We start from the raw sequence: 26,988 nt of genomic DNA, 5'->3' as shown, positions 1-26,988 counted from the left end.
GTTGTGCTTTTCTTTTTTTTCCTTTTTCCAAGTATTTCCACTTGGGTTTTTTGTGCAGTGCTGGTTGTGAATCCCTTTTGTATCCATTGAGAGGCATCAAGGTGTATTAGATGTCATAATTACTGCCTTATCAATAACTATCCTTTGTCAGTGTTGTCCAGTTTAGCTCTATGTTATACTAACTGCAACCTCCCCCTTTTAACAACACAAACTTTATTTTGTCCGATCAACATTCATACCATTCAAACCATTCATAGAAAGGATTTATTCTATTTGGAAATATCTAAATCGATTCAAAACCGGGTACTGTTGTTTTCTGGAATGGAGCAAAACGTTTTAAAATAAACAAATACACTTTTAAATTTTGAATTTGGTTAAAGTCATGCGTGCCCAGGCAAACACAGCCCAAACGCAGCAGCAGAGACAGTTTTATGGGACCTTAGAGGAGCAGCAGAGCACTTGTTGAAGCACTTTCCTTGGTTTTAGTTCAGTTCATGTTTTTCTGTGACACAGCAGCCATGTTTAGACAGTCTTTAGACAACAGCAGAAGCAGAGACAGTCCAGGTCATATGACCTTCCAGTTCAGAGCTGGAGAGAGATGCACCCAGAGAGCCACTGCACTCAGGCCACACCCACCCAGACACAACAGGCCAAAGACCCATCTCAAATCCACTTCAGTCAAAACTAAAATCTATTCAAAAATCTATTTCAACTTGCATGGACAAGTTGTTCGTTTTCACCTCAATGGGTAAATAGGTTTGCATATGAAAAATGTATCTATATTTAAAATATCCTAAATTTAAAGTGAGGAATATTTTAAATAATTATAAAGATAAGGTTTGAATTGTTTATTCAAATTTCAGCATGATCTAATTAAACGTAAAATAATTTAAAGTTTATTTGAATGCTAAAATAAAATCACTGACAGATGAGTTTAAAACATACTACTCTTTCTTTGCATTGTACAAAGCCTCATCAACTGTGGCACTTTAACCATTTAACCAGCATGTAGGTTTGGTTAAACTGAAGTCTAATTGTATTGTTGGGATAATTATTTGGTAAATTGCTTCATTTGAATCCACTCATAGAGGCACAAATATTGGAGAAAATGTATTTATTCATCATTTATCTTTACTTTTTAGCAAAGACAATTTGTTTGGCACATTTGAATATGGGTTTACATTATATTGTATAACCATGCTTGTTTATGTGTTATGCGTCCATGTTTCATTTTTTTTTAAGCGATAATTACAAATCTTCTATTACATTTTTAAGTTTTATAGCATATTTGTTTTCCATAAAACTTATAGATGAGAAAAAAAGACAAAGTTCTTTATGAAATGTGAGGAATCTTATGAACAACCCCTATTATTGTTTTTTTTCTTTTTTTTCCTCTCTCGTTCTGTATTCCTTCATAATAATCTGTCTTTTCTGACTTTTAATTGTGGAACTGTTCTGTTATGCCACAAATGTTGTATACCTATATTATTAATTGAAAAAAAAAAAAAATTACAAATCTGCTGAAATGCAGCTTTAGTGGAGTTACAAGCAGCACTGACAGTTGTTACAAGAATCTCTACTATTTTAAGTAGAATTATATCATGATAATATAATAATATAACAATATAATAATATCTCTCCCTAACAGACCTCCGATCTGCAACTCTCGCACCCAAAACTTTCCCCTTACTTTCCTATGTCTAATAAAAGTCTGTCAGTCCATGGTACTTTTGTCATAGTAGTAGTTCAACTATGTTTTTACGTTGTCTGTTTTGCAGTGGAGGAGGAGCTACAATATTGTTGCATTGTTGCACCTTATTTTCACAAAAAAATGAAAAACTCTAGTGACCACTGTTCAAGAAAAATAAACGGAATCACTATGTAAGTTATTACAATTTGTTCTTCAGGTGAGGGGGAAAAAGTTAATGTTGAAGAGAGACAGTGGGGACCGGGGTGATAAGACTTTGACAGTGAGCAGAGGTGAATAAGGTGAGGGAGGGGTGAGGGGCAGAGAAGATTTAGTATGACAGGGGGGTGATAAGATGCACAATAATGGTACTATTCAGTAAGTATCTACTAGCCAAAATTGTAATTGAGTACAAACTCTGCTCCTTCTACCACTGCAATTCTGTTCGTCTCTAAGTTTACGTCTAGTCAAAGTCTTACACATCTGTAATTTGAACTATTGGGAATGAAGATGTTAATATAAACTGTATCTATAAACCTAATGTATGGGTCCAAACCTTTCAGTACACAGAGATCCCACCAGATCTGACCTTGTCCACCCAAGCTTCTACGCTGAGGCCAAGGTATCTGTGCAGGGTGGGGGTTCTGGTGGGATGTATGTGATTTCAGTTTTAAAGACACTCCTAGACCCCAGGCTTTCACCTTTATTTTCTCCACCCCTAAATGGAGCATATGCAGTCTCTGTTCCAGCCAATACTCCATGTGGTAAAGGCTAAAATGAGAAATCAGAGACCCAAGCTACCCACAGTGACCCCAAAAGAAGAAGTTCTGTCCCTGCTGGTTTATCCAAACATTGCTCAACTGAGTGGACCCTAGACCCAGGGCCTAGCTCCTTTGACCATTTGTGTGGAATGATGTACTTGGCTGTGTATTTTGGCTGGATCGGCATTTTCATTTTTCAATACCAAAAGTTCTATATAATTGCTCAGAGAATGTGTGCATGTCTGAGTTGACATACACAACATGTTTGGACCCTCTCATTCAACGCTTTTTAAATTTATTTATTTATTTTTTTTAATTCCTTTTTACAACATTTTATATACACACAGAAGATATCAAAATATATGAAAGTTCTACTAAATATTTTAGTCGATTTTTTTGTTCAATTTTTGTTCAATTCTACAAAGTAAAGGGTGGCTGCTTTGAAGATTTGAATAAAAAAATTTAGAGTTATTTAGCTTTTTTCGTAAATTCTAAATTCCATATATCTTACTTTTATATATTTGATGTCTCCTGTGTGTATATAAAAGGTAGAAGTAGTAAAAAAACAAAACAAAAAACAACACATATGGAACGAAAGGGCGTGTCCAGACGTTGCTCGTGCGTATTCAACAGTTGGTGGATTTTATTGACAGCACGGTTGTACTTCGTGTCAAGTCACATGACATATCCTGACGCGTCCTCCTCGCGCAGCTCCGGACCAATCACAGGCCGAGTACGCGCCTCGAGGCTGTGTACAAGTGCTGCGTGTGCTCCGGCTGCGGCTCCACTTAGCCACAGTTTGGTCCACACCGAACGTTGAACCATTCCACATCTGTTTTAACACGAGAAGAAGAGTTTTGGTCCCGGGACCGTGTTTGGTTGTTATTTTTTGGACACTTTACTTCCCGTTTCCCGGACTCTTTTTTTTTTTGTTTGAGCGGTGAACAAAGCTCCTGGGGCAGACTGACAGTTGGCTTTTTGTGGCATGTGATACGGACAACAGACAAGGCGTGTTCAAGTTACACGGATGTAAAAAAACACGAAGAAGAGAGGACACACAGGCTGTATTTTTGTTATTTTGCTCGCCATATTTTGAGTATGTTTGAGCCAGATGAACCGCGTTTGTTCGTCTGTCTGGGTGTTTGCTAGCTGTTGAATGGCCGAACAATGCTCTGAGCCTCACGGGAAGGCGTCGGATGCTATGATGCAAATGATTCTCGCCTGTTTAACGTGACTTTAATGTGAATGCTGGGTTATTCGCTTCACTGTGTTCTGGTTAAAACATAAAGGAAAAAAAAGCAGATTGGTCTTTTTTTCTTTCCAGGTAACACAACAATGTGGATTGCCTCTTGGCTGCGTGCGTCTTTGTGCCTGGGATCTTGGTAAAAGTTTGAATTGAATCGAACTGAATTGAAGGAGTAACTGAATCTGGATTTTAATTGGGATATTTACAGAAAAGATCAGACTGAGGAGAGGCGTACACTTGCCTGGGTTTTTCTTCTGTGGAGCCTTGGAGACCCTTGGGACACCTGGGACAGCCATGGCTAACGACTCCATACAAGTAAGTTGGTGAAGTTGTCCTGCATTGACTGGGCTCATTTCCATTGGGTTCACGTCTGGGTTTTATCTCAGACTGCTTCCAGGGTGGCCCCAATAGCTTGCAGTGATGGGAATAATATTTTGTAAATGTAAGTAGTTACAGAGTAACACCTGCATTTTAATGTCCTCTGATACATGGGCCAGTCAGAGTACTGCATTCCGAGTACTTGGAATACTTTTACATTGCGTTGCACCTAAATTATAGGCTAAAAACGCAGTATAGGATTTAAAAACAGCTTTATCTTCATTTCACTGTTTGTTCTGCATTTCTTAGAGAAGTTAAAATCACCCGAGAAGTCATCATAAGAGCAGTGTTTTGTATTATTCTTACTTTTCTTACTTTTTTTTTTTACTTTTCTTACTTTTTTTTATTATTCTTACTTTTTTAGAAAAGTGAAAGAGTAACTATACCTGGATACAGTTACTCAAAATGTCTGCGTAATCCCTCAGTCTTCCAGATATGAGCCATAGCAAAACAAAAAGATAATTACACATTTTGAATAACATAACAAAAAAAATTGTACTCTGTCATAGGCCTCTCACCATAAAAGTTGGGAGATTTGGGGTTTTATTTTTGTTGTAATGTGATAAGATTTGAGCTTTTATGATATTTTTGATATTTCTCTGTAGCGATATGCCGTGCTTCAAAAATATGTTCTCGAGACAGGCCTATTTTGTATTGTTGGTATATTTTCAGTTACTTCCCATCACTGCTTATGTAGTTTACTATGATAAAAAATACTGTTCAGCCAGAGTCCCGGGACCTTGTGAGAGTCCAAGTTAGAAATGGATATTTTTATGAATAATGTAAAGGCCCCTGGGTCTGGTTTACTCTCCTCTTGTGTCCTCCACTATGGGCCAGACTGCCTTGTTTGTAGTGAAGCCTTAAATCGTCATCGTTGTGTTTTTAGTTTCTGGCATATGGAGGCTAAATAGAGGCATTTGTCACTGAACACTACGCCCATGTGCCAAACGGGTGATTCCTAGGTTTTTGTTATTTTCAATTTTGGGTAATATTGAGATTTCATGTTAACATTTCATTAGGAGGTAGCTTTTGTCTCCAAATATCTAGGTGCTCAAGGGCGACAGGGGCTCAGCTGGTAGAGGGTTGGCCAAGCTTATCCGAAGGTTAGCGGATCGAATCCCGATCCTCTCGACATGAACATCATTGGATGAGTGGTCAGATTCACTGAACCACAGATTGGCGGTGCAATTCCAGCTCCCACAGATGAATGTTGTTGTTGCGTTCCTCGGCAAGACACTTAACCCGCTTCACCCCCGGTGTCTGCGTATGCTTGTGTATGAATGGGTGTGAATGGGTGAGTGTTTCCTTGATGTAAAGTGTTTTGAGTGTCTACATAAAAATGTGACTGACCATTTACTACTCAGAGGATTTTAGGTAACTCTTTTGCTTTTGTTGTATTAGTTTCAGAAGTTCAGCTTCAAAACTTTTCCCAGTACTCAAATTGTGACGTCAGTGTTGAGCAGTTGCTTCAGATATTTCACCCTCCATCTTCATCTTTTCATTTCCAGGGAGCTCTGAGCTGAAGTGTGTGCCTGTCTTAAAAAACAAACCAAAACCAGCTTTTAATTAAGTCCTTTTGAATGCAGCGTGCTATCAGACACCTTTCAAATTTCCTGTCTCTGAGATTAGTTTGCCACCCAAACAGAGCTAATCCTAGCTTTAGCATCTGCTCTTAAAACTGACATGGGGAAAACTGAATACATACTATCGGGGGAGGGAAGGGGGGTGGGTTCTTAGGGGCCCAAGGGTCCCTGTTGACAGGCTTGCATATTACATACTGTACTGTACAACTGTTTCATGTCTTAACTAGAGGCTCTGCACTACTTAGATGTCTAATTCAGGGGTAAATGCTTTTAAATGAGCTGGTCACGTTTTCTTCCATTTTATTGCGACTTTTGTAAGCATATATTTATGGATTTTAATTCTAAAGTTAGGCAGGAACCGGGCGCTTAGCAATGCTGTCAGTCCAACCTGTTGCTAACTCTAGCAGGCAACTGATTTGTCTGTTATTAATGATCATATATTGATTTACAGACACAATAGTGAAATAAAAATCCAAGGATCATGTAGAGCGGGTTAATATGAACATTTAAAACCAAAATGAGTCTAACAGCAGAAGTTACATATACATGTATACATATTTTAAAATCACCAGGTCTATGCTATAGACCTGGTCCCCCAGACTGATCTGCAGTTTAATTAAAGTTCTAATAGCCAACTTAAAAAAAATATTAGCCATAACAAAAACATTCTTTAGTATTAGCTGTTACATTTTACTCTTCACTTTAACCCCTGGCTGGATGTCACTGAAACACTCATCTGTTGACACTGCACTGTCCCTTTGAAACCTGGAAAAAATGCGGACACACTATGATGTAGTTTTTTGGTTCAATTCTCGAGAGGCCTGAGCTCAGTAAAGACGAGGTCTCGGAGGAGGGAGGGAGGGAGGGACAGGAGCTCGAGATCTGGCTTTTGACCGAAGCTGTTGGTTTCTGCTTGGTTCAAAATGTCAGACAAGGTTTTGAGAGGGACTAGTCCAGTTAAGACATTTACACAAGAAATGTACACTTCAAACACTGACTAAACGAACTACAAGATCTGTGTGTTTCTTGACTTTGGTTTAGTTTTGCAGATGGATTTTATACATACGCACACCAGGCTGTACTTGCCATGATGTAGTATTTTAAGCATGGACTTTATATATTAATGTACATGGCTAACACCCTAGCTCTTATGTTCTAAATATGAAGTGAGCATGCGTGCGCTTTCGGCTCCATTGACTCTGGCCCCTCTCTCTGTAACTGCTGCTGTCAGACTCATCATTTTGGTCTTAAATGTTTGTATTAACCCACTCTACATGATCCTGTTTTTTTATTTCACTGTTGTGTCTGTAAATCAAGATACAAACATTAATAACAGACAAATCAGTCTCCTTCTTTCCCCGAGGTCGCTCCCACTAGCATTAGCAACAGGTTTGATTGACAGTGTTGCTAAGCCCGCACCAATGATTTGGCAGGGTGTGAGAAGGAAGTGGCATCATCTTTAACAGCTCCACTCCAGATTGGCTCTTTGGTTGTTATGATACTCGCGGTTGGAATTCCAAATGTGGAACGTGGCTCCAAATTGGCCCCTATAACTGCTAGCCTCGATGAGATCCATTTGACCCAAAATGTCTCACAATATTACACTTGTATTTTTCAAAGCTGTTCTGTTGTTACTTTAAATAAGTAACCGTTCCAAAATGCTTTCAGATAATTTTTGGTTTTCTGTTTGTGTTTAAATGAAATAAATGCCGTTTCAGTCTCCTTCTACTTTTATATGAGTACATTTTAGAGCAGTATCTGTACTTTCTACTCCACTCCATTTTTGAACAGGACTGAAAAGTAAAAAGTAATTTTCACATGATTTGAGGTGTTATTTTTACCATGTTCGTGGAAACATCCTGACTCAAGTTTTTGAGTTTAAGCTTCGACTTTGAGCAAGACAAAAAATAAATACACAGAATTCAGAAGAAAAAAATGTATTTGTATTGTTAATGTGATCAAAAAATATCTCATTTTGAATCAATATCACTACATTTACACTTTAAACAATTGAACACTTGTGTGAAACACTTTTACTTTTTAATCTTAAAGTACATGTTTAAATATTTTTACTTAAGTAGACTTGTTCATGTGGTACTTAGTTCACTTGAGTAACTTTTGACCTCTATCTGTACTTTTACTCAACAACTAGGCGTTGGACGATATTGAAATTTAGTGTCATGATTATCACGGCCAAAATAATTGCAATTAATGATTATATCATGATAACGATTAAAGTTGCTGATGGTTATGTTATGGATATGAATAATTATAATTTTAATGTTATAAGTTCCATGTTTAAACAACTTTTATATAATTAGGCCCGAGCCTGGGACAACGTCCCGGGGAGGGGCTCATTAAAACCGCGTCCAGAGCCTAGAAAATGGCAAAAATCAAATAGTAAACACGCTCTGACATCGCAGTAAGTGGTATCAATAATTAAAACTCGGATGAGCTCTGATTGTCACTGAAGTGCCCCGAGGAAAAAGTACGTGACAAGAATAATATTATGGCCTCACCCTAAAATGTACAGCAAGTTGGCCATATTGGATCAAACCCGGGAATGTCAAAGCACACAATCTTGCATTTAGGATATCTCCTCGCACAATTTTCATCACAAACATTTCAAATTTGGCCAAAATCTACTAAACCCATGTGCAATTAAAAATTATCAATTATATTTTGAATATGACTGCGTGTGTTGTCATGGTGAACTTTCAACAAAATCCCAATTTTTGGAACATTTCAAAAAAATATTTACAAAATATACAGCGTTTATGCAGATTTGTGAGCTGAAAACAATGATATGCCAATCCTGGCTCTATCTCCCAAAATGACTCTCTAGCGCCCTCCTCACATTTCGTTTTCAAATTCAAGATTGGCGAAAAATGTATTACTTTCATGAGAAAAAAAAAAAAACATTTCAAAATGACTCAGTAGTGCCACCTCAAAAATAAAAATACATTATGGCAATGAGAGACCTTTTTCATTGTAGACGAATGACATTTGGTACAATCATAGAACATGTCAACAAAAGTAAAAAATTATATTATGACCCCACCCTAAACCCTGCAGGAAGTCGGCCATTGAACAAAAAACCCAATGAGTACATACCTCTATCTGCAACTATGTTACCATGGCAACACAATAAATGTGTCATTGAAATACATGGGATTCAGAGTACTGGACTTTGTTGTAGACTACATATATACTTTACACCAGGGGTCACCAACACAGGGACCGCGGGCACCAGGTCGCGTTGATTTAAAAAAAAAAATCACCCTTGCATTTATATAGATTTAAAATGAAAATATCTTAAAAATATCTTAATTACACGTGAAGTTTAGATAAGTTAAGGTGAACTCTGACCTACTCAGTTTAAAGGTCAGTATCGTGCGCGTGACAAAACCAGTGCTCAGCTCGTGAGTGCTGTGATGATGCTGAATGCAGTTTCTTACCCAAATAACATGGTAAGAAACTGCATTCAGTCACTAGCGGTCACGAGACCGGCGGAAAAAATCACAAAAAGCAACCGAGATCTATTAAAAATATCTAAGTTGATTTTTCTTTAACATTACATAATTGAAAACTTGAAACAAGTCATAAAATGTGGGTGTGCCAACATGTAAACAAAAATGCAGTTTTTTTTCAAGTGCTCAATTGTGTGTGACACAAACATGCAGTGTTCCATTGCCCGGCATTAACATACATTTTGTTGAACGCATTGATATACTATGTACATACCTGATACAAAACATTGCTCTACAGGCCCCCTTGAAATTTTGAATGGGACCCAAAAAAATGACTTTGTCACAAACATTTGAAATTTGACATGTACATCCGTATTGCCATACTGAAAAAAAAGTCAGTGAGAACATACCTCTATTTGCTATTATGTTGCCATAGCAACATCCAACATTTGTCATAGAATTACATGGGTTTTGGTTAACTAGGATGAAAAAAAAAAAGTTTGGTACATATATTCCACATGACATACTGAACAAAAAAAGTCAGTAAAGACATACCTCTATTTTCAACCATGCAAGTATGACAATGTCATAAATGTTCTCCGCGGTCGCAAGGGGTGGTGAGGGCCTTTATCACTGCTTGCAGTTTTAATTGTACTTTATTAGCAGTGAAAATAACTACTACCTAGGGGAGAACATTATGGATAAGCAGGGCCATCGACAGAAATTTGGGAACCCGGGTCAAGATTTACAATCCCTACCACACACACACATTCTGGAGGTATAAATGCATCATTGTTGGCAATTATATCAATTATATACAATGTCCCTCGAATGATTATTTTCAAACAATATCGTTTATTGTGATAAACGGGGTTATCGTCCCATCCCTAGTAAAAACATTGAGTGCTTCTTCCACCGCTGCATACAGCTCATTCATCAGTGCCCTAACAAAATGTCCTTTGCCGCAGACAGTTCCAAACACGGACATTACAGGGTCCATAGATAACAACTGACACACAAAGACAGAACCTCAGGGGAACGCATGCCAGAGCCCTTCCCATACAGCCGCCGCCATGACTTAACGGCACAGCTATGCACGCAGCTGGCTTCACCCCGTGGCTGCTTAGAGCCCACAATAATCGCCATGAACGGGAGGCTTTGGACCTAAGTCTCTGGGACAGACTTTAACACAACAATGTGATGTAATGGGCATGTGCGGCCAGAACATGGACACTACAGCAAAACCTCTGGGCACGCTATCTCATTCAGTGTGTTTTTCCTTCATTTTTACTAATATCTATTATACACATACAGGAGGGACCAAATGTATGGAGTTATGTAGTAAAGAAAACAAATGAAATAACTCTTTCTCGACAAAGTAAAGGGCAGAGATTTGAGGATTGGAATAAAAAAAAAACAAATATATATATATATATATATATATATATATATATATGAATAGTTATTAAATGTTTTTCTTTACTACATAATTCCATATATTTTACTTCATATTTCTTCTGTATTTACAATGTGGAAAGAAGTAAAAGAAAAAAAAAAAAACATTGAATGAGATGTGTGTCCAAACTTTTGACTGGCAGTGCAGTGGTAGGCCTGTCATGATTATGGCTCAAATTTGATCATATAGAGAAAATATTACCAAAGATCCCATTAGTGCAAAGAAAAAGTCCACATGATAAATATTGACCCCCCCCCAAAAAATATAATTAGTTTCATACATAGAATGTTTTGGTAAGTTGATATAGTGATTATAGTGACAGGCTGAGGTTGTGTAAATATTTAGGTTTATATTCAGGCCTCATTTTGAATTATATATATATACATATGTATATATAAATTCAGTTTAAGAGTTTTGTGGAAAAAAATAAGTGAATAATTTTCATATAAAATGTGGGTTTTTTTTGTTTTTTTTAAAGGGCCCATATAACTCATTTCTCTGATCTCTCTTCAAATGTAGTTTCAACATCACAAACAGACTAGGGATGGGAAGATATATGATAATATCGTTAATCGCGATAAAAAAGGTCCGTAATTAATCGTTTGTGGCATTTTTTAATAATTGCGATCATCGTGCACGATTATAATTGCCTTTACGGCACCACACTGCCTCATGTTTCCAGTTCCAATACAACGTTTAGATGTTAGTTCTGGTGTTTGCCCACTCTGTCATAGCAATGACACTTGTAGCTTCTGTGCTTATCTCTGTCTGAACTATATTCTGCCAGATATCAACAATAACAAAGTCTGATCCGTAAAGCTCCACAGGAACGTGCCAGTGCACACCTCACCCGTGCGCATAGATGAGATGCTAATGTGTGTACATCTTATATTTTTACCTACAATAATGCAAACTGCAGAATAAAACAACACCTTTTAAACAATAGACAAATTAAGCCTAATTCATACAGCTGAACACAAATGTGCCAGAGCGCATGGTCCGAATGCACACTATGTGCACAGAAGCAATGCTAACGATTATACACAGTATATTTTACCTACAATAAAGTCAATAGCAGAATAAACCACACTTACCAATCGGGAACAGCATCCAATCCATCAGAAAATAAGGTCCTTTACTCCTGAGTCCACTGTGGGATCTTGACTCTTTGCCATGAACCGCTCCAGGTCCGAGATGCCTCTAGTATAACTTGTACAAACATCCACATTGTCCTCGATCACATACCCCCTTTGTTTTGTCCGTTTCGTCATGTTTAAAACGCAAAACAACAGTGCATAAAATGCACCGTTATGCACAGATTTCTGCATCCACTCGTTTCCCAATTCACCAAAATGCCTTAATTGCGTCGATCTAAGTGTTCGTCGACGTGCACTTGCGTCACTTCCGGCGCGACAAGGACTGATCCATTTCGACAGCATGGCATTGAAGAGTACACATTTTCTTCCGGGTACGTCTGTTTACGGAAAACCATGGCACTTGATACATCATCCTGTCCCGCTGCTCATTGGCTGTAAGGGGAAAATGTCACTAAATGTGTGTAATGTAATTGGTTGATTCTACAAGGGGAAGAGTGGGGAGTAAACTTTCAGTCATCTGTAGCACTGATTCGCTGTCTGCAGGCTCTGTAACCCACAACCCCCACCTTATTGGCCAACACTGGTGTCAATCACAAGCTAACGCGTGTGTTTAGCACTAGGGAACAAAGTTGGTGCTGTCAGAAGTTTATTATGCCTGAAATCGACAAAAAGGCAAAGAAGTGACGGAGCAGATTTCATATTTGGAGTACTTTCCTGCAGCAGATTGGACATGGAGGATCTTATTTTGTGGACATAATTTGACTGGATTATATTCTCTGGACCTTTACGGAACAAATAAGACCAACTTTGTATGAATATGTTGATGTTTGACAGAACCAGAGCGCTCAATGGTAAGTGAAGTCCAGATTCACACTTTGTGACTTTTCTGTAAAAATGTCTTTCCTGTCAGCACTGTGGTGATTGGAGGTGAAAATGGTTTGCATATCCAGAAAGACGAGCACCGTAGCTTTCATTTGATGTGTAGATTGTCTGTAACGCAGAAGTATATATACATTGCTGTAAAGTTGTAAAGTAGGCCCGGGCCATAGCAACGTTAACAGGTTAATAATATAGGGTAATAATATACAGATAAATAATTATCGCGATAATATCGTTATTCACGAGTCTAAAATTTAATATCGCCCCATCCCTAAAACAGACCTGGAGTTGTTTTGTTTCATTCACACATGTTTAACACAAACCCTGAATATTTAGGCTGAATTCGTCTCTCAAACTGAAAACACTGTTCCACCTTGTGATGTCATCATGTTGTAATACAGGAAGTGCTCCACTGTGTTTTTAACCTCTGTACACATTCAGTAAAATCATTTTGATCATTTCATCCCTGAAATTTCCAATCTCTACTGAACTAAAGGTAAAAGGAGCTGTTAACTTGAAAACTACCACTCCATGAAATCACAAGGTGGAACAGAGCATTTTGAGGTTTGGTGATGTAGTCGGACCTGGAGCTGTGTTTTGTTTCATTCACACGTTTGAGTAACACTTTATTATTAGTTTGTTTTTGAGGAGGGAACACCATTATAACATGAATTAACCCCTTAGAATTCCAGGTCATTTTGGTGAAATTGCCTTTGTTCTGACCTCTCCAAATTAAAATGATCACCATTATTGAACCCTCAGTAGTAAATACACAAGTTTGGGGTATTTTTTTTTTTTGTTAAAATGAAGGCGCAGAAAGCTGCAGTAGGTAGCTAGGGACAAAAATACACTATATTTCAACTAAAAATATTGTTGACCACTCACATTTCAAATTTGAGGACAATATCTATAAAAATTTGTTTTTACACTCATTTTATGAGTAAATCCAGACATCAATGAGGCTCTACTGAAAGCTTACACTGAGAGGAATCTACCTGCCCACCTAGCTGCTCTATTACTATGTATATTTATATAGTAGATCAAAACGCAATATAAAATGTATATTTGTATATAAAATATAGTCACAACAAGTGGTAGGGGTAAATGTATTTATCCACACCACACACTGCAAAGTGAAAATCACTGTACATGATTATAGCTGGCCTTCTGTGTGCCAGTCATTATAGCAGCCTCTTTGTTGCTGGAGGCACAGGGATATAGAGTTTTGGCAAGTCACTTCTTGCACTTCAACCTGCCCTGTGTGTCTTGTCACTGCCTGGGTTGATGTACACAAGACGAAACTTTTTGTGACGAAACCTTCTGTGTTCTGATGGCTCCTGCCTCTGCCAGCTCCAAGACAAGAGTTTCTCTAAAGGCCTTTTGATGCATAGGGATTTTACCCTTTGAGCTACAGTGTCCTTTATAGAGATTGAAGGCATTCACAATGGCAGTATCCACAAAATGGTAAAAAAAAGAAAAGTCTTGTACCATTTCTTTGTTTTGTGTAAAACATCGTAATAGCCGATGAGCGCATCTGATAGGTCAACGCCCCCATGTGCCTAAGGAAAATCACAAATGTGCACGGAACCCATGCTAATAATTACACACAATATATTTTACCTACAATTCTGTCAACAACAGAATAATCCACCCCTACTGATCAGGAACAGCATCCAATCCATCCTCTACTCCTGAGTCCACCATGAGATCTTCACTCGGTTCCACGAACTGCTCTGGGTCAGAGATGCCTCTAGTATAACTTGTACAAACATCCACAGTGTCCTAAAACCTAAAACTGTCGTAAAACTGCTGCAAAACAATAGTGCGCAAAATTACACACCCATTATGGACAGATTTCTGGGTCAAGCCCCGTCTGTTTAGGGAAAAGCATGGCATGCCATACATCGTTGTGTTCCGCTGCTCATTGGTTGTAAGGGGAAAACATCACCAAACGTGTGCAATGTAACTGATTCTACAAGAGGGGAGAGGGGCGTAAACTTTCAGTCATCTGTAGCTGTCTGGGGCTCTAGTAACCCACAACCCCCACCTTATTGGCCAACACTGGTCAATTGTGTCTATCACAATCTAACAAGTTTGTTTAGCACTGAGGAACAAAGTTGCTGCTGTCAGAAGTTTATTATGCCTGAAATTGACAAAAGAAATGCAAAAAAGTGATGGGGCAGATTTCACGTTTGGAATACTCTCTGGATTACTCTCAAAAGTAAGTAAAGTCCAAATCCACATTTTTGGCTTTTCTGTAAAAATGGCTTTCCTGTCAGCACTGTGGTGATTGCAGGTGAAAATGCTAGCTTTCATTTGATGTGTAGATTGTGTGGGTGACTCAGAAATATATGTACATTGCTGTAAATTTGTAAAATAATGTATGTCCTTTAATGATGGACTAACGTTTATTTGGTTGACCATATGCATGTTATTGTTTTCTTTATCTCTATTTCTTGTTTCATGTTTTAAGTAAGGGTTTTCAGAAACTAGATAAGTCAGATCAGATCTTTGCATTGCATCAATGTACTAAAGCCTGCCTGTATAATCTAGTTTGCGGTTGAAGTACTTATTCAAATTAACTTCCTAAGAAATGAGTTAAATATCACTTCTGTTCAGAGGATGAAATGCTGAGTGTGTTAATAATAAACAACAAAACAAAAAACTTTCTTTCACCGTCCATATCATACCATACAATTTCTACAGCACTTTTAAAACCACTTGAGCTGATCAAAGTGCTTCACATAAAAGTCAACACAAAGCAAATAAACAGATAAAAGGATGCATAGGAACAGAACAAGAAAACAAGATATCCAGTGTAGCTAGTGTTAAATGCCAGGGAGAAGAGGTGGGTCTAGTGATAAATGCCAGGTAGAAGGGGGCGGTCTAGTGTTAAATGTTAGGGATAAGAGGCAGATTTTCAGACTAATCTTAAAGGTCCTATATTACACAAAACTGACACTTGTGAGGTTTAAGCCATGTTCTAATTCTGTTACCTCTTCAAAAACAGACCTGGAGTTGTGTTTTGTTTCATTCACACATGTTTGAGTAACACTTCATTAGTCTGTCTACATCTCCAAACCTCAAAATGCTCTGTTCTACCTTGTGATGTCATGAAATGGTAATTTTCAAGTTAACAGCTACTTTTACCTTAAGTTGAAATGATTCTATTGAAGTTGTATGGAGTTTAAAAACACAGTGGAGCACCTGTATTACCACATGGTGACATCACAAGGTGGAACACCTTGTAGAACTAATATGGGCCCTTTAAAACAGTCATCTTCATCTGTATTTCAGAATGGTGTTGTATACATCAAGTGCCTCTAGTTTGAATGATCTTTTTGTGCCTTGTTTCTTGTCATTTGTCATTGTAAGTGATACAAAGGTCATGTCATGGTGGGGTCCTGTTCCAGTGCTGTTCACATATGGGCCCGGTCTGGTTGAGGTGGGGGCGGGGCCGATAATTTGATGATGAGCCACCAGCTACACCACAACAATGGCTCACTTTGGTCAACTCTGCCAAGATCATGTTCAGATCTCTCTCAGTTCACACACACACACACACACACCACAGCCCACTGCCGATCCAGCTCTTCACATGCCGATACCGATACTGTAGCTTTAGTCATCTGCCAATACCCGATATCAATCGATACCAGAGCAGAGACGAAACTGATCCAAATGTGTTATGTAGCTGTTATTTCTGTCTCAAGTAACGACAAAACAACTTAGAATGTTTGTGCAAATAAATAAAAAAGTTCAGAGTCAGAGTTTATATGTCCAACCAGGAAGTCGACTGAATCGATGTTTGGAAGCCCATATCTGATCCAGCAAGAGCCTCCTTGCTCCTCCTCGTCCGTCCCCTCTTCGCTTCTCCTCGCCCCTCCTCCTTGTTCCTCCTTGCCACTTTTCACCCCATCTCCTCTCCCGTCCTCTGTTCCTTCCTCCTTTGCCCTCCTCTCCCTTCCTCTTCCCTCCTCCTCTCTCCTCTTCTCCCCTTCTCCCCTCCTCCTCGCTCCTCTTCTCCCCTTCTCCGCTCCTCCTCTCCCCTCTTCGCTCCAGCAGCTGTTTGGAACAGACGTTTTTCTCTGTGGGTTTTGCCCTATTTCTTTATCTCTTTCACACCTCCACTCCACAAACGTCCTATAATTCTCATGACCTCATGTTGGTGTTCTCCTGCATTCCAGCCTGAGCCGGACCCTGCCTCCTCCATCAGGACACAACGATACTCAGTTCTGAGGAGGCCACTGTACACCAGAGAGCTAGAGACACACGATTCAGCCTTTTCAACTCTAATACCATTTCGATATTATGGCATTCGATACCAGAGCAGAGACTGAAAACAGCATTTATTTACAAAAAAAGAAAAAACTGATCCAGATAAATAGCCACTTATATACTTATATAGCATGTATATAGCATATATAGCAGTTCCCATGGCTCTGGTGTGTTGATGCTGTAAGAGCTTTAATTGCTCACTTTGGCGTTCACATGGGCCGGCTCGTCAGCACCAGCAGCACTGCACCCTGACATACACTGACCTCTGCCCCCACCCCCACCCCCCCCCTCATTATGGCAGTGTCCAGGGCCCCTCGGGACTCGTGCATTGATCTGAGCGCATCTCTCAGTGCTGTTGTTTAAACATGGTTAGGTTAACTGTGTGTGTGAGCGCCGCTTTAATCACTGCTCAAACATTACACTGCTTTTTTTTTTTTTTTTTTTTAAGTATTTAAGATTGAAAACTAACACATTTTCTCTTTTAGTTCAGCCCTGTGTGATTCTGGGAGTGTAACAAACCCATGTACACAAGATAGAGCTGCCACAGTGCCCAGCTATATGTTTGCTTAAAGAGCACATATTTCACTGTTTTAAAGGGCTTGTATTACACTATTCTCTGATCTCTGTTCTAATGTTTTTTCCTCATCACAAACAGACCTGGAGTTGTGTTTTGTTTCATTCATGCATATTTAGGCTGAGTTCTTCTCTCAGACTGAAAACACCTGTTCCACCTTGTGATGTCATCATGTGGTGATACAGGAAGTGCTACAGTGTGTTTTTAAACTCCATACACCATTTGAATCATTTGAATGATTTCAGACCTGGAATTGCCCATTTCTACCGAACTAAAAGTAAAAGAAGCTGTTAACCTGGAAACTACCACTTCATGACATCACAAGGTGGAACAGAGCATTTTGAAGTTTGGAGATGTAGACAGACTAATATAGTGTTACTCAAACATGTGTGAATGGAACAAAACACAACTCCAGGTCTGTTTTTGAGAAGGGAATGTCATTAGAACATAACTTAAAGCTCAGAAGAGTCAGTTTTGTGTTATATTGGACCTTTTTAAAGGACCCTGAAATGCATTTACTGCAGTTTTTATGGCCATAGATAAAAGAATTAAGTTTAATTTACCAGTAATTTAACAATTTTGACTTCTATAACTTTGAAGGAAAAGACTTTCTTGAGAAATCTAGTCAAAATAAATTGATAAAAAAAAAATAATTCTCTACTATATCTTGTATGCGCTTGTGTGTAATTGTAGCTCTGTGGATTTGGTCACAGCAGGTGGTCAGCTGGTAAAGAGTGACTGAACAAAAAGCCTTGCATCATCACAATGGGATCAGCTAGCCATGCTTCCTAAATGCACTAATGCCGATAAGTGCTAGCCTAGTTAACCCACAATGAAACACTCAAAAGGCTGTAAAAATCACATTAGTGTTTGGCGGATGAGGGGTGTTTTAGCTTGGCCTTGTTTCCAAACGGTCCAGATATGCAGGATGTCGTTATGCCTCTAATTGTGTTCTAAAGGTCAAACATACTTGAGCGGTGACTGTGTGAGGAACGCGGACGACGATTTACATGGCATGAATGAAAAAAATGAAAATTAGAGCATTGGTTGAGTGTCGCTTCTCTCAGTTACAAACATAGTGAATATACATCTATAAACCCACCCTGGCATTTAACAGTAGCTAAACAGAAGATCTTGATGTCTTATTGTTCTGTTCCTATGTTTTGTTTTATCTGTTTATTTTGTATTCAATTTTATGTGAAGCACTTTGGTCAGCTCAAGTTGTTTTAAGTGGCACAGAAATAAACAGAAGTGGACTGAGTGTGACGTCACCCACAGTCAAATGAAGCTCATCGAGGCTAGCAGTTATAGAGGCCAATTTAGAGCTCAGTTCCATATTTGGAATTCCGACCGCGGGTATCTTGGCAACCAAAAAGCCAATCCAGAGTGAGGCTGTTAAAGGTAAACGTCCATCCCCGCCCGTACCGCTGGTTTAGCAGGGAGTAGGTGCTTAGCTAAGCTGTCAATCAAACCTATTGCTAGTGGATTCAAGGGTGGTCCTGAGTTGTTTGTTTTTAATGTTCATATCTTGATTTACAGACACAATGGCAAAAAAACAAAACAAAACCCAGGATCATGTAGAGCGGGTTCATACCTAACATTTTAAGACTAAAATGACGAGTCTGACAGCAGCAGTTATAGTGATTTCATCATGTGGTAATACAGGAAGTGCTCCACTGTGGTTTTAAACTCCATACACCTTCACTATAATCATTTTAATGATTTCAGACCTTGAATTGCTACTAAACTAAAGGTAAAATGAGCTGTTAACTTAAACTACCACTTCATAACACCACAGGGTGGAACAGAGCATTTTGAGCTTTGGAGATGTAGACGGAGTACATGTGTGAATGTGACAAAACACTCCAGGTCTGTTTTTCAAGAGGTAATAACATTAGAACATGGCTTAAAGCTCACAGGATTCTAAAGCTTGTGCTGTCGCATGCCTAAACTCTGTACGGTTCTAAGTTTGCTGCAGTGTCTCATTGTTAGAAGGTTCGGTTCATGTTCTACTGTAAAAAAAAAACCCCAAAACACACTTGGCAATTTTCCAGCATCTTTTGTGAGCACTCTGACTGTGAGTGTACATGGAGTGTTGCTTTCACATTATCTGAGCCCTCTCTCTGTTCTGCTGTCTCGCTCCAGCTGCTAAGCCTGTTCCCAGCACATTGGCTATTGTGTTTATAGAGCCTTAGCTCTATAAACACAATACATTTCATCCCCGTTCCAAGTGTAGGCTGTTGGTGTGTCTCATCACAAACAGACCTGCAGTTGTATTTTGTGTCATTCACACATGTTTTATAACACACAAACATACTGCATATTTAGGCTGAGTTGAATGGAAAACACTCTGTTCCACCTTGTGATGTCATGTTGTAATACAGGAAGTGCTCTGTTGTGTAGATGAAGGTAACGCCCCTCCCGCTGCTGATCTGGCATTGAGTAGGCGCTTGGCAACACTATCAATCAAACCTGTTGCTTATGCTAACAGGAGTGACCTCGGGGAAAGAAGGTGCCTGATTTGTCTGTTATTAACGTTCATGTCTTGATTTACAGACATAATAGTGAAATAAAACCCCCAGGATCATGTAGAGGGTTAATACAAACATTTAAGACCAAAATGATAAGTCTGACAGCAGCAGTTACAGAGAGAGGGGACACAGTTTTTCATTGTAAAATGAATTGAAGCCAATGGAGTTGGCAGCACGGCCCTGGGACGATATACAATAATATCGCTAATCACGATTAAAAAAAAGTCTGCAAGTAATCGTTCATGGAATTTTTTAATAATTGTGATCATTGCGCATGTTTATAATCGCCTTTATGGCACCAGACAGCCTCATGTAATACAATGTTTAGATTTTAGTTCTGGTGTTTGCCCACAAGGGGGGCCTCTGTCATAGCAATGACATTTTGCTTCTGTGCCTATTGGGCAGAATAGTTATCATTGTCTGAAATATATTGTGCCAGATATCAACAATAAACAAAGTCTGATCCTTAACTCTCCACAGGAACATGCCAGAGCGTGCCTCACCCGTGCACACAGATGAAATGCTAATGTGTGCACATCTTATATTTTTACCTACAATGAGGCAAACTGCCGAATAAAACAACATCTTTCAAACGATAGACAAAGTCTAATTCATACAGCTAAACAAAAATGTGCCAGAGCGCATGGTTGGAATGCGCATTATGTGCACAGAAGTAATACTAACGATTACACACAATATATTTTACCTACAATTATGTCAGTAGCAGAATAAACCACACTTACCGATCGAGAACAACATCCAGTCCATCAAAAAATAAGGTCCTCTACTCCTGAGTCCACTGTGGAATCTTCACGCTTTGCCACGAAGATGCCTTTAGTATAACTTGTACAAACATCCACAGTGTCCTCAATCACGTACTTCCTTTGTTATGTCAGTTTTGTCATGTTTTAAACGCAAAACAACAGTGTGTAGAATACGCCATTATGCACAGATTTCTTCATCCACTCGGCTTCGGCCGTGTCCCAATTCACCAAAATGCCCTTAAATGCACCATTTGTGTTCGTCAAACGGCGCTTGTGTCACTTCCAGTGGGAAAGGGCTGTCCCATTTCAGCAGCTAGGCTGAGGAGTACACATTTTTGACCGGATACTTTGAACAGTACTTTGAATAGTACTTCGAACGGTGCATTTGACGATTTGGGACATGGCCTTCGTTTATGCACTTGTCAAGCTCCGCCTGTTTAGGGAAAACCATGGCATGCCATACATCATCGTGTTCCGCTGCTCATAGGCTTTAAGAGGAAAACATCACTAAATGTGTGTAATTGGTTGATTCTACAAGGGGGAGAGTGGAGCGTAAACTTTCAGTCATCTGTAGCACTGATTCGCTGTCTGGGGTTCCAGTAACTCATAATCCCCACTTTATTGGCCAGCATTGGTGTCATTCAGAAGACGTGTGTTTAGCACTGAGGAACAAGTTGGCGCTGTCAGAAGTTTATTAAGCCTGAAACCGACAAAAGAAATGAAAAAAGTGACAAAGTAGATTTCGCATTTGGAATACTTTTCTGCAGCAGATTGGACATGGATTTAACATATTTTGTGGACATAATTTTTTGACTGGATTATGTTCTCTGGACCTGTATGGAACAAATGAGACAACTTTGTGGGAATATGTTGATGTTTGACAGAACCAGAGCTCTCAAAGGTAAGTGAAGTCCAAATCCATATTTTTGGCTTTTCTGTAAAAACGGCTTTCCTGTCAGCACTGTGGTGATTGCAGGTGAAAATGGTTTACATATTCAGAAAGACGAACACCGTAGCTTTTATTAGATGTGTGGGTGACGCAGAAGTATATGTACCTTGCTGTAGTGTTGTAAAGTAGGGGAACGTTAACAGGTTAATAATTATCGTGATAACATCACAATAATCACAATTATTTTGGCCACAATAATCGTGAGTCTAAATTTTAATATTGTCCCATCCCTATTTGGAACGTGGCGGCTAGCAGGTTAGCTGTGTCCGTTTATATATTCAGTCTATGGTTAGTGTCTATAATGTGTCATAGAAGCTAATTACTCAACCAGCTACAGCTCAAAAACAAAATGCCTCTCTACTGCAAAGAAAAGGTACACGCGATATTATTAAGCCTTAAAAACATAATTTTACTTTTCATAAATTGAGTTGTTATAGTGATTATTAATACCTGCTAATGATCACTGTCCGGTTATGTGTGACACATTTGGGTTTATTGCGTTGTCTCGTCAAATATCATCATAACAGATCAGTGTCGGCTTCCTGCTGCACAGTAGCTCTTTGTCAGATCTGATCCGTGTGGTTTGAGTGTGTGCGTCACTCTCAGCGGGCGTGACTTAATGACATAAATAGACTTTGAGTGTTATTAAAGCCTCCACACAAACTCATTAGAATGGCCCAGAGCTCATGTTACACAGATGACATTAGGGTAAGTGGGAGGTGCTTCTGCCAAAAGCAGGAAATGGCTGATCTGAGACTTTGGTCAGTGTTGGCCCTTCATTCAGAGCTGTTATAGTTGAATCATTTCAAAAGAGCCAGTTCTTTTTTTTTTTTTCCTTTTCCTTTCCACTATAGCACATGTGTCAAAGTCAAGGACCGCGGGCCAAATGTGGCCCTCCACATCATTTTATGTGGCCCTCGACAGGGTAAATTAAAAGGTATGATGGTCTTAAAATCTCAGTTTATCATGAGATGCACAGTTACACAGCCATATTTTTACATCTAGGCAAATGCATATGCAATATGTGTAACTAGAATAAGTAATAAATACAGAAACAGTTAATTAACAAGTTATAAAATTTATTAGATTTATTTTACATCTGGCCCTTTGAGAGCAGCCATTTTGCTCGGTGAAAATGTGTTTGACACCCCTGCACTATAGGCTGTATGCCACAGGCTGTATAAAGAAGCTCATTGAGGCCTGCAGTTATAGGGGCCAATTTAGAACTGAGTTCCATATTTGAAATTTCAGCTGCTATTATCATGGCAACCATGGAGCCAATCCGGAGCGAGGCTGTTCCCGCCCAGGCCACTGATTTAGCAGTGAGTGCTTAGAAATGCTGTCAATCAAACCTGTTGCTAATGTTAGCGAGAGTGACCTCTGGGAAAGAAGGTGCCTGATTTGTCTGTTATTAATGTTCAATGTTCATATCTTGATTTACAGACGCAAAAGTGTAACAAAAACCCCAGAATCATGTAGAGCGAGTTGATACGAACATTTAAGACTAAAATGATGAGTCTGATAGCAGCAGTTACAGAGAGAGGGACCACAGTTTTTCAATAGTCGATCACTTCCTGTTTGGAACGTGGTGGCTAGCAGGTTAGCTATGTCCATTTTTATATACAGTCTATTCTCTGTGCACAACGGCACCCTCAACCTCACTGTTGGTGTCACTACTTGTCAAGTTTTATTTCTATAAGGTTTTTTCAGAGTTATGCTAAAATGTATTTATAACAATGAATAAATATTTAAAGATGAGGCAGTGGACAGGGAGTTGCAGGTGGGTCAGAGGTTAGAGGATTAGGGTCAGACAGTGGACAGGGAGTTGCAGGTGGGTCAGAGGTTAAAGGGTTAGGGTCAGACAGTGGACAGGGAGCTGCAGGTGGATGTCACTGACAACATGTAAAACACTACACAAAATGAATACTTCACCAATTGGGTATTTTTTACTTTAATTAATTTAAATAGTTGTTTATTTTATGTTTTCTGATTTTAATAAAAGTGGCTGTGAGCTTTGAGACACAGTGAGCTTGCTATCTTGCTAATGTGCACAGGGCCTATTGGATTAGAAACTTTAGAAACTCACATTTTTGTGAACCCGTGTGACATGCAAATACACACTATTCAGGTGTGTGTTCCTTGTACAACATATACGGCTGTATAGCTGTCACCATAATCTCTATATCAATTTATCGTTATGTATCAAAGCTTTTTCTTTGTAAAAATGGGGAGATTGTGGAGCTGTGGAGGGGTGAATATGTCCCTTTTAATAAAACAGTCTATTTAAAATGTTCACAGGATTATCTTGTTTTGGCTGCATCTTAATCAGTGGCATTAAGTGGTTTCAGTATTATTGTTTATCAAGATATTTCTCTGTATTTGTGATTATAAATGTTTACCTCCACATTATTAAAGTGCTGCAGTGGCTCTGTCCAGTTTGACATGTCCTTCAAATGGTTTCCATTTTTGGGAAGTAAAAAAACCAAAAGCTTTTCCTTCCATTTCAGTTCTAGTGCGGCCAGTTTTTAGACGGAGACAATCATGACATCTTGGATTAAAAGTTCTTCACCTCTTCTCTTCCCCCTCTCCCCAATGCTCCTCTCTCCTCTCTTCTTTCTCACTCCCCCTCCCTCTCTCCTCATAAACAATCATGAGATCTTCTATTAAATGTTCCTGTATCAAAGTTCATCAAACCGGTGAGATATTGAGTCAGTCAGACATTTTTTAAATACATTTATACAGTCTTGTTCTCTTCTCACAGATAGTGATGGGTTTTAGGTTCATCCCGTTATGAAACCCTATGAGGCAAATTCATAATGACTGTATATAGCTTGTTTGCACCAAGTGTTGCATAAGTTAAAGTCTAGAAGATCTCTTAAGTCAATAAGCGGCGCTCACACTGATCTGAATCACAAGAGCTGACCACAGGCAGCAGATAGAGAGAATGTGACATGATGCTCCCATAGATGACTGCTGTGTTTAGTTTAAAAACGGCTCAATGTTTCCACATTGGATCTTTGGTGACAGCAGTGCATTCCTTTGTCAAACGTCGTCCTGCCTGTTCCTACTTTGAGTTCTGTAAATGGCTTCAATCAAAAACGAATTAAACTGGGTTTTATTTTCTGTTCTCTCCATCAGGTCAGATCAGTTCAATTTTAACTTGAGCTGGAGTTGTGAAAAACGACCTGGAAGATACATGTATTTCATTTATTTTTACCTGTTCTGCAGACTGTTCTGTTCAGATCTTTAACCATGTTCTAGCCGTTTCTTCTTATTGAGCCTCTGAAGTTGTATTTGAAGTGATTCATGTTTGAGTAATCTTTATTTATATCTCTTATTTTCACAACGCGATTTTGCCGATCTACCCCCGTTTTCACGTTCACCGGTACGCGCCCACTGTGACATACGCACTTCCTTCTCCAGTTTTATTTTATTAATTGATGATACTCGTAGGATTTGGCAGCGTTGCGTAGTCATTTGATACAAATGAAAAAAAAAAGGGCTGCTTGCTTAGTGTGATGTGCAGCTAGCCATAGAGGGCGCTGACAGCATGTGAGGCTTTGTTGTGATGACGTTTACAGCGATGTCAGCTCCCGTTGGGCACCCTGAGGACAGTCTCATTGTGTTAGCTCTTGTGATTGGGAACTCCTTAAATTCCCTGCATTTTGTCCGGGGGTGGGGCTTAGCATTATATGCCAATCAAAGCTAACTAACTGCTGTGTTCTTTGTTTTCTCAGGGGACAGTTTATTTCATAATTGGCAGATGTGATTACAGCACATTTTAAGGTTGTCTAAAAATTACAGATCTTTTTGCCAAGACTTTGAACAAACCTGTCCCAGTTCTAACCCTGGACTTAACCCTGGTCCTAACCCTTGTCTTAACCCTGGTCCTAACCCTGGTCCTAACCCTGGTCCTAACCCTGGTCCTAACCCTGGTCCTAACCCTGGTCCTAACCCTGGTCCTAACCCTGGTCCTAACCCTGGTTCTAACCCTGATCCTAACCATGGTCCAAACCCTCAGTCCTAACCCCAGTCTTAACCCTGGCTTTAACTCTAAACCTACCCTGTTTGTGAAAAAAAATGTATTGTAAAAAAAATCTACATTTGCAGCCTAATCCCCATCTCAAAGTGTCTGTTTAACCACAGACTGTAGATTGTATACAGTGGCTTGCAAAAGCATTTATCCCCCTGGAACCTTTTCACATATTGTCACGACAACCACAAATTTAAATACATTTTCTTAGCATTTTATGTGAATGAGCAACAGAAAATGGCACACAAGTGTGAAGTGGAAGGAAATATTTTACAAGATTTCCAAATGTTTAAAAAAAAAAAAAAAAAAACTTAAAAGTGCAGCATGCAAAAGTATTCAGTTCCCTTTTACTTGAATGTAACCAATCTCATTTAGAAGTTGCCTGATGATTTTGAAAAGATTAGTCATTAGATCAACAATCAAAAAGAGTCCACCTGTGTGTAATCTTGTCTCGGTATAAATGCAGCTGTGCCACAGAAGTTTGTTAAGAGAGTGTTGGCGAGCAAACCACAAAATGAAGTCAAAGGAGCACACCAAACAGGTCAGAGAAAAAGTTCTGGTGAAGTTTAAAGCGGAGCTTGGATCTAAAAAGATTTCCCAAGTGTTGAACATCTCAAGGAGCACTATTCAATCCATCATCCGGAAATGGAAAGAGTATGGCACAACTGCAAACCTACCCAGACATGGCCGTCCACTAAAACTTACTGAACGAACAAGAAGACACTCATCAGAGATGCAGCCACGAGGCTCATGGTGACTCTGAAAGAGCTGCAGAGATCCACAGCTCAGGTACGAGACAACTATTAGTCGTGCACTACACAAATCTGATCTTTATGGAAGAATGGCAAGAAGAAAGCCATTGTTGAAAACTATCCATAAGAACTCTCGTTTTACTGTTCACTAGAAGTCATTTGGAGGACACAGCAAACATGTGGCAGAAGGTGCTCTGGTCTGATGAGACCAAAATCGAACTTTATGACCTAAAAGCAAAATGCTACATGTGGAAGAAAACTAATCCTGCACATCACTCTGAACACACCATCCTCACAGTCCAACACAATGGTGGCAGCATCATGCTGTGGGGGGGGCTTTTCTTCAGTTGGAACAGGGAAGCTGGTCAGAGTTGATGGGAAGATGGATGGTGCGAATTACAGGGCAATCAGCAAAAAGCAGTTGACTTAGAGGGGCACTTTTCAGTTTTATATTTGTTAAATCTGGAAATGATGTATCATTTTATTTCTACTTCACACTTATGTACCATTTTTTTTGTTATTTATTCACATAAAATGCAAATTAAAAAAA

General features: G+C 39.1%; 1 protein-coding gene across 1 annotated transcript in view; it reads left to right on the top strand.

The window, feature by feature from the left end:
• Positions 1 to 3,194: 3,194 nt before the first annotated feature.
• Positions 3,195 to 26,988, top strand: part of pkn1a (protein kinase N1a) — a 74,015-nt gene continuing 50,221 nt past the window's right edge. The window contains exon 1 of the mRNA XM_055224508.1: positions 3,195 to 4,009. Coding sequence (XP_055080483.1) covers positions 3,989 to 4,009 — 21 coding nt within the window. The 5' untranslated portion in view covers positions 3,195 to 3,988. The remainder of the gene's footprint in view (positions 4,010 to 26,988) is intronic.

The sequence above is a fragment of the Periophthalmus magnuspinnatus genome, chromosome 1, assembly GCF_009829125.3.
Source record: "Periophthalmus magnuspinnatus isolate fPerMag1 chromosome 1, fPerMag1.2.pri, whole genome shotgun sequence".
In the NCBI taxonomy this organism is placed as follows: domain Eukaryota; kingdom Metazoa; phylum Chordata; class Actinopteri; order Gobiiformes; family Gobiidae; genus Periophthalmus; species Periophthalmus magnuspinnatus.
Note: the sequence above shows the minus strand (reverse complement) of the source record. Positions and strands in the feature narration are given on the sequence as shown.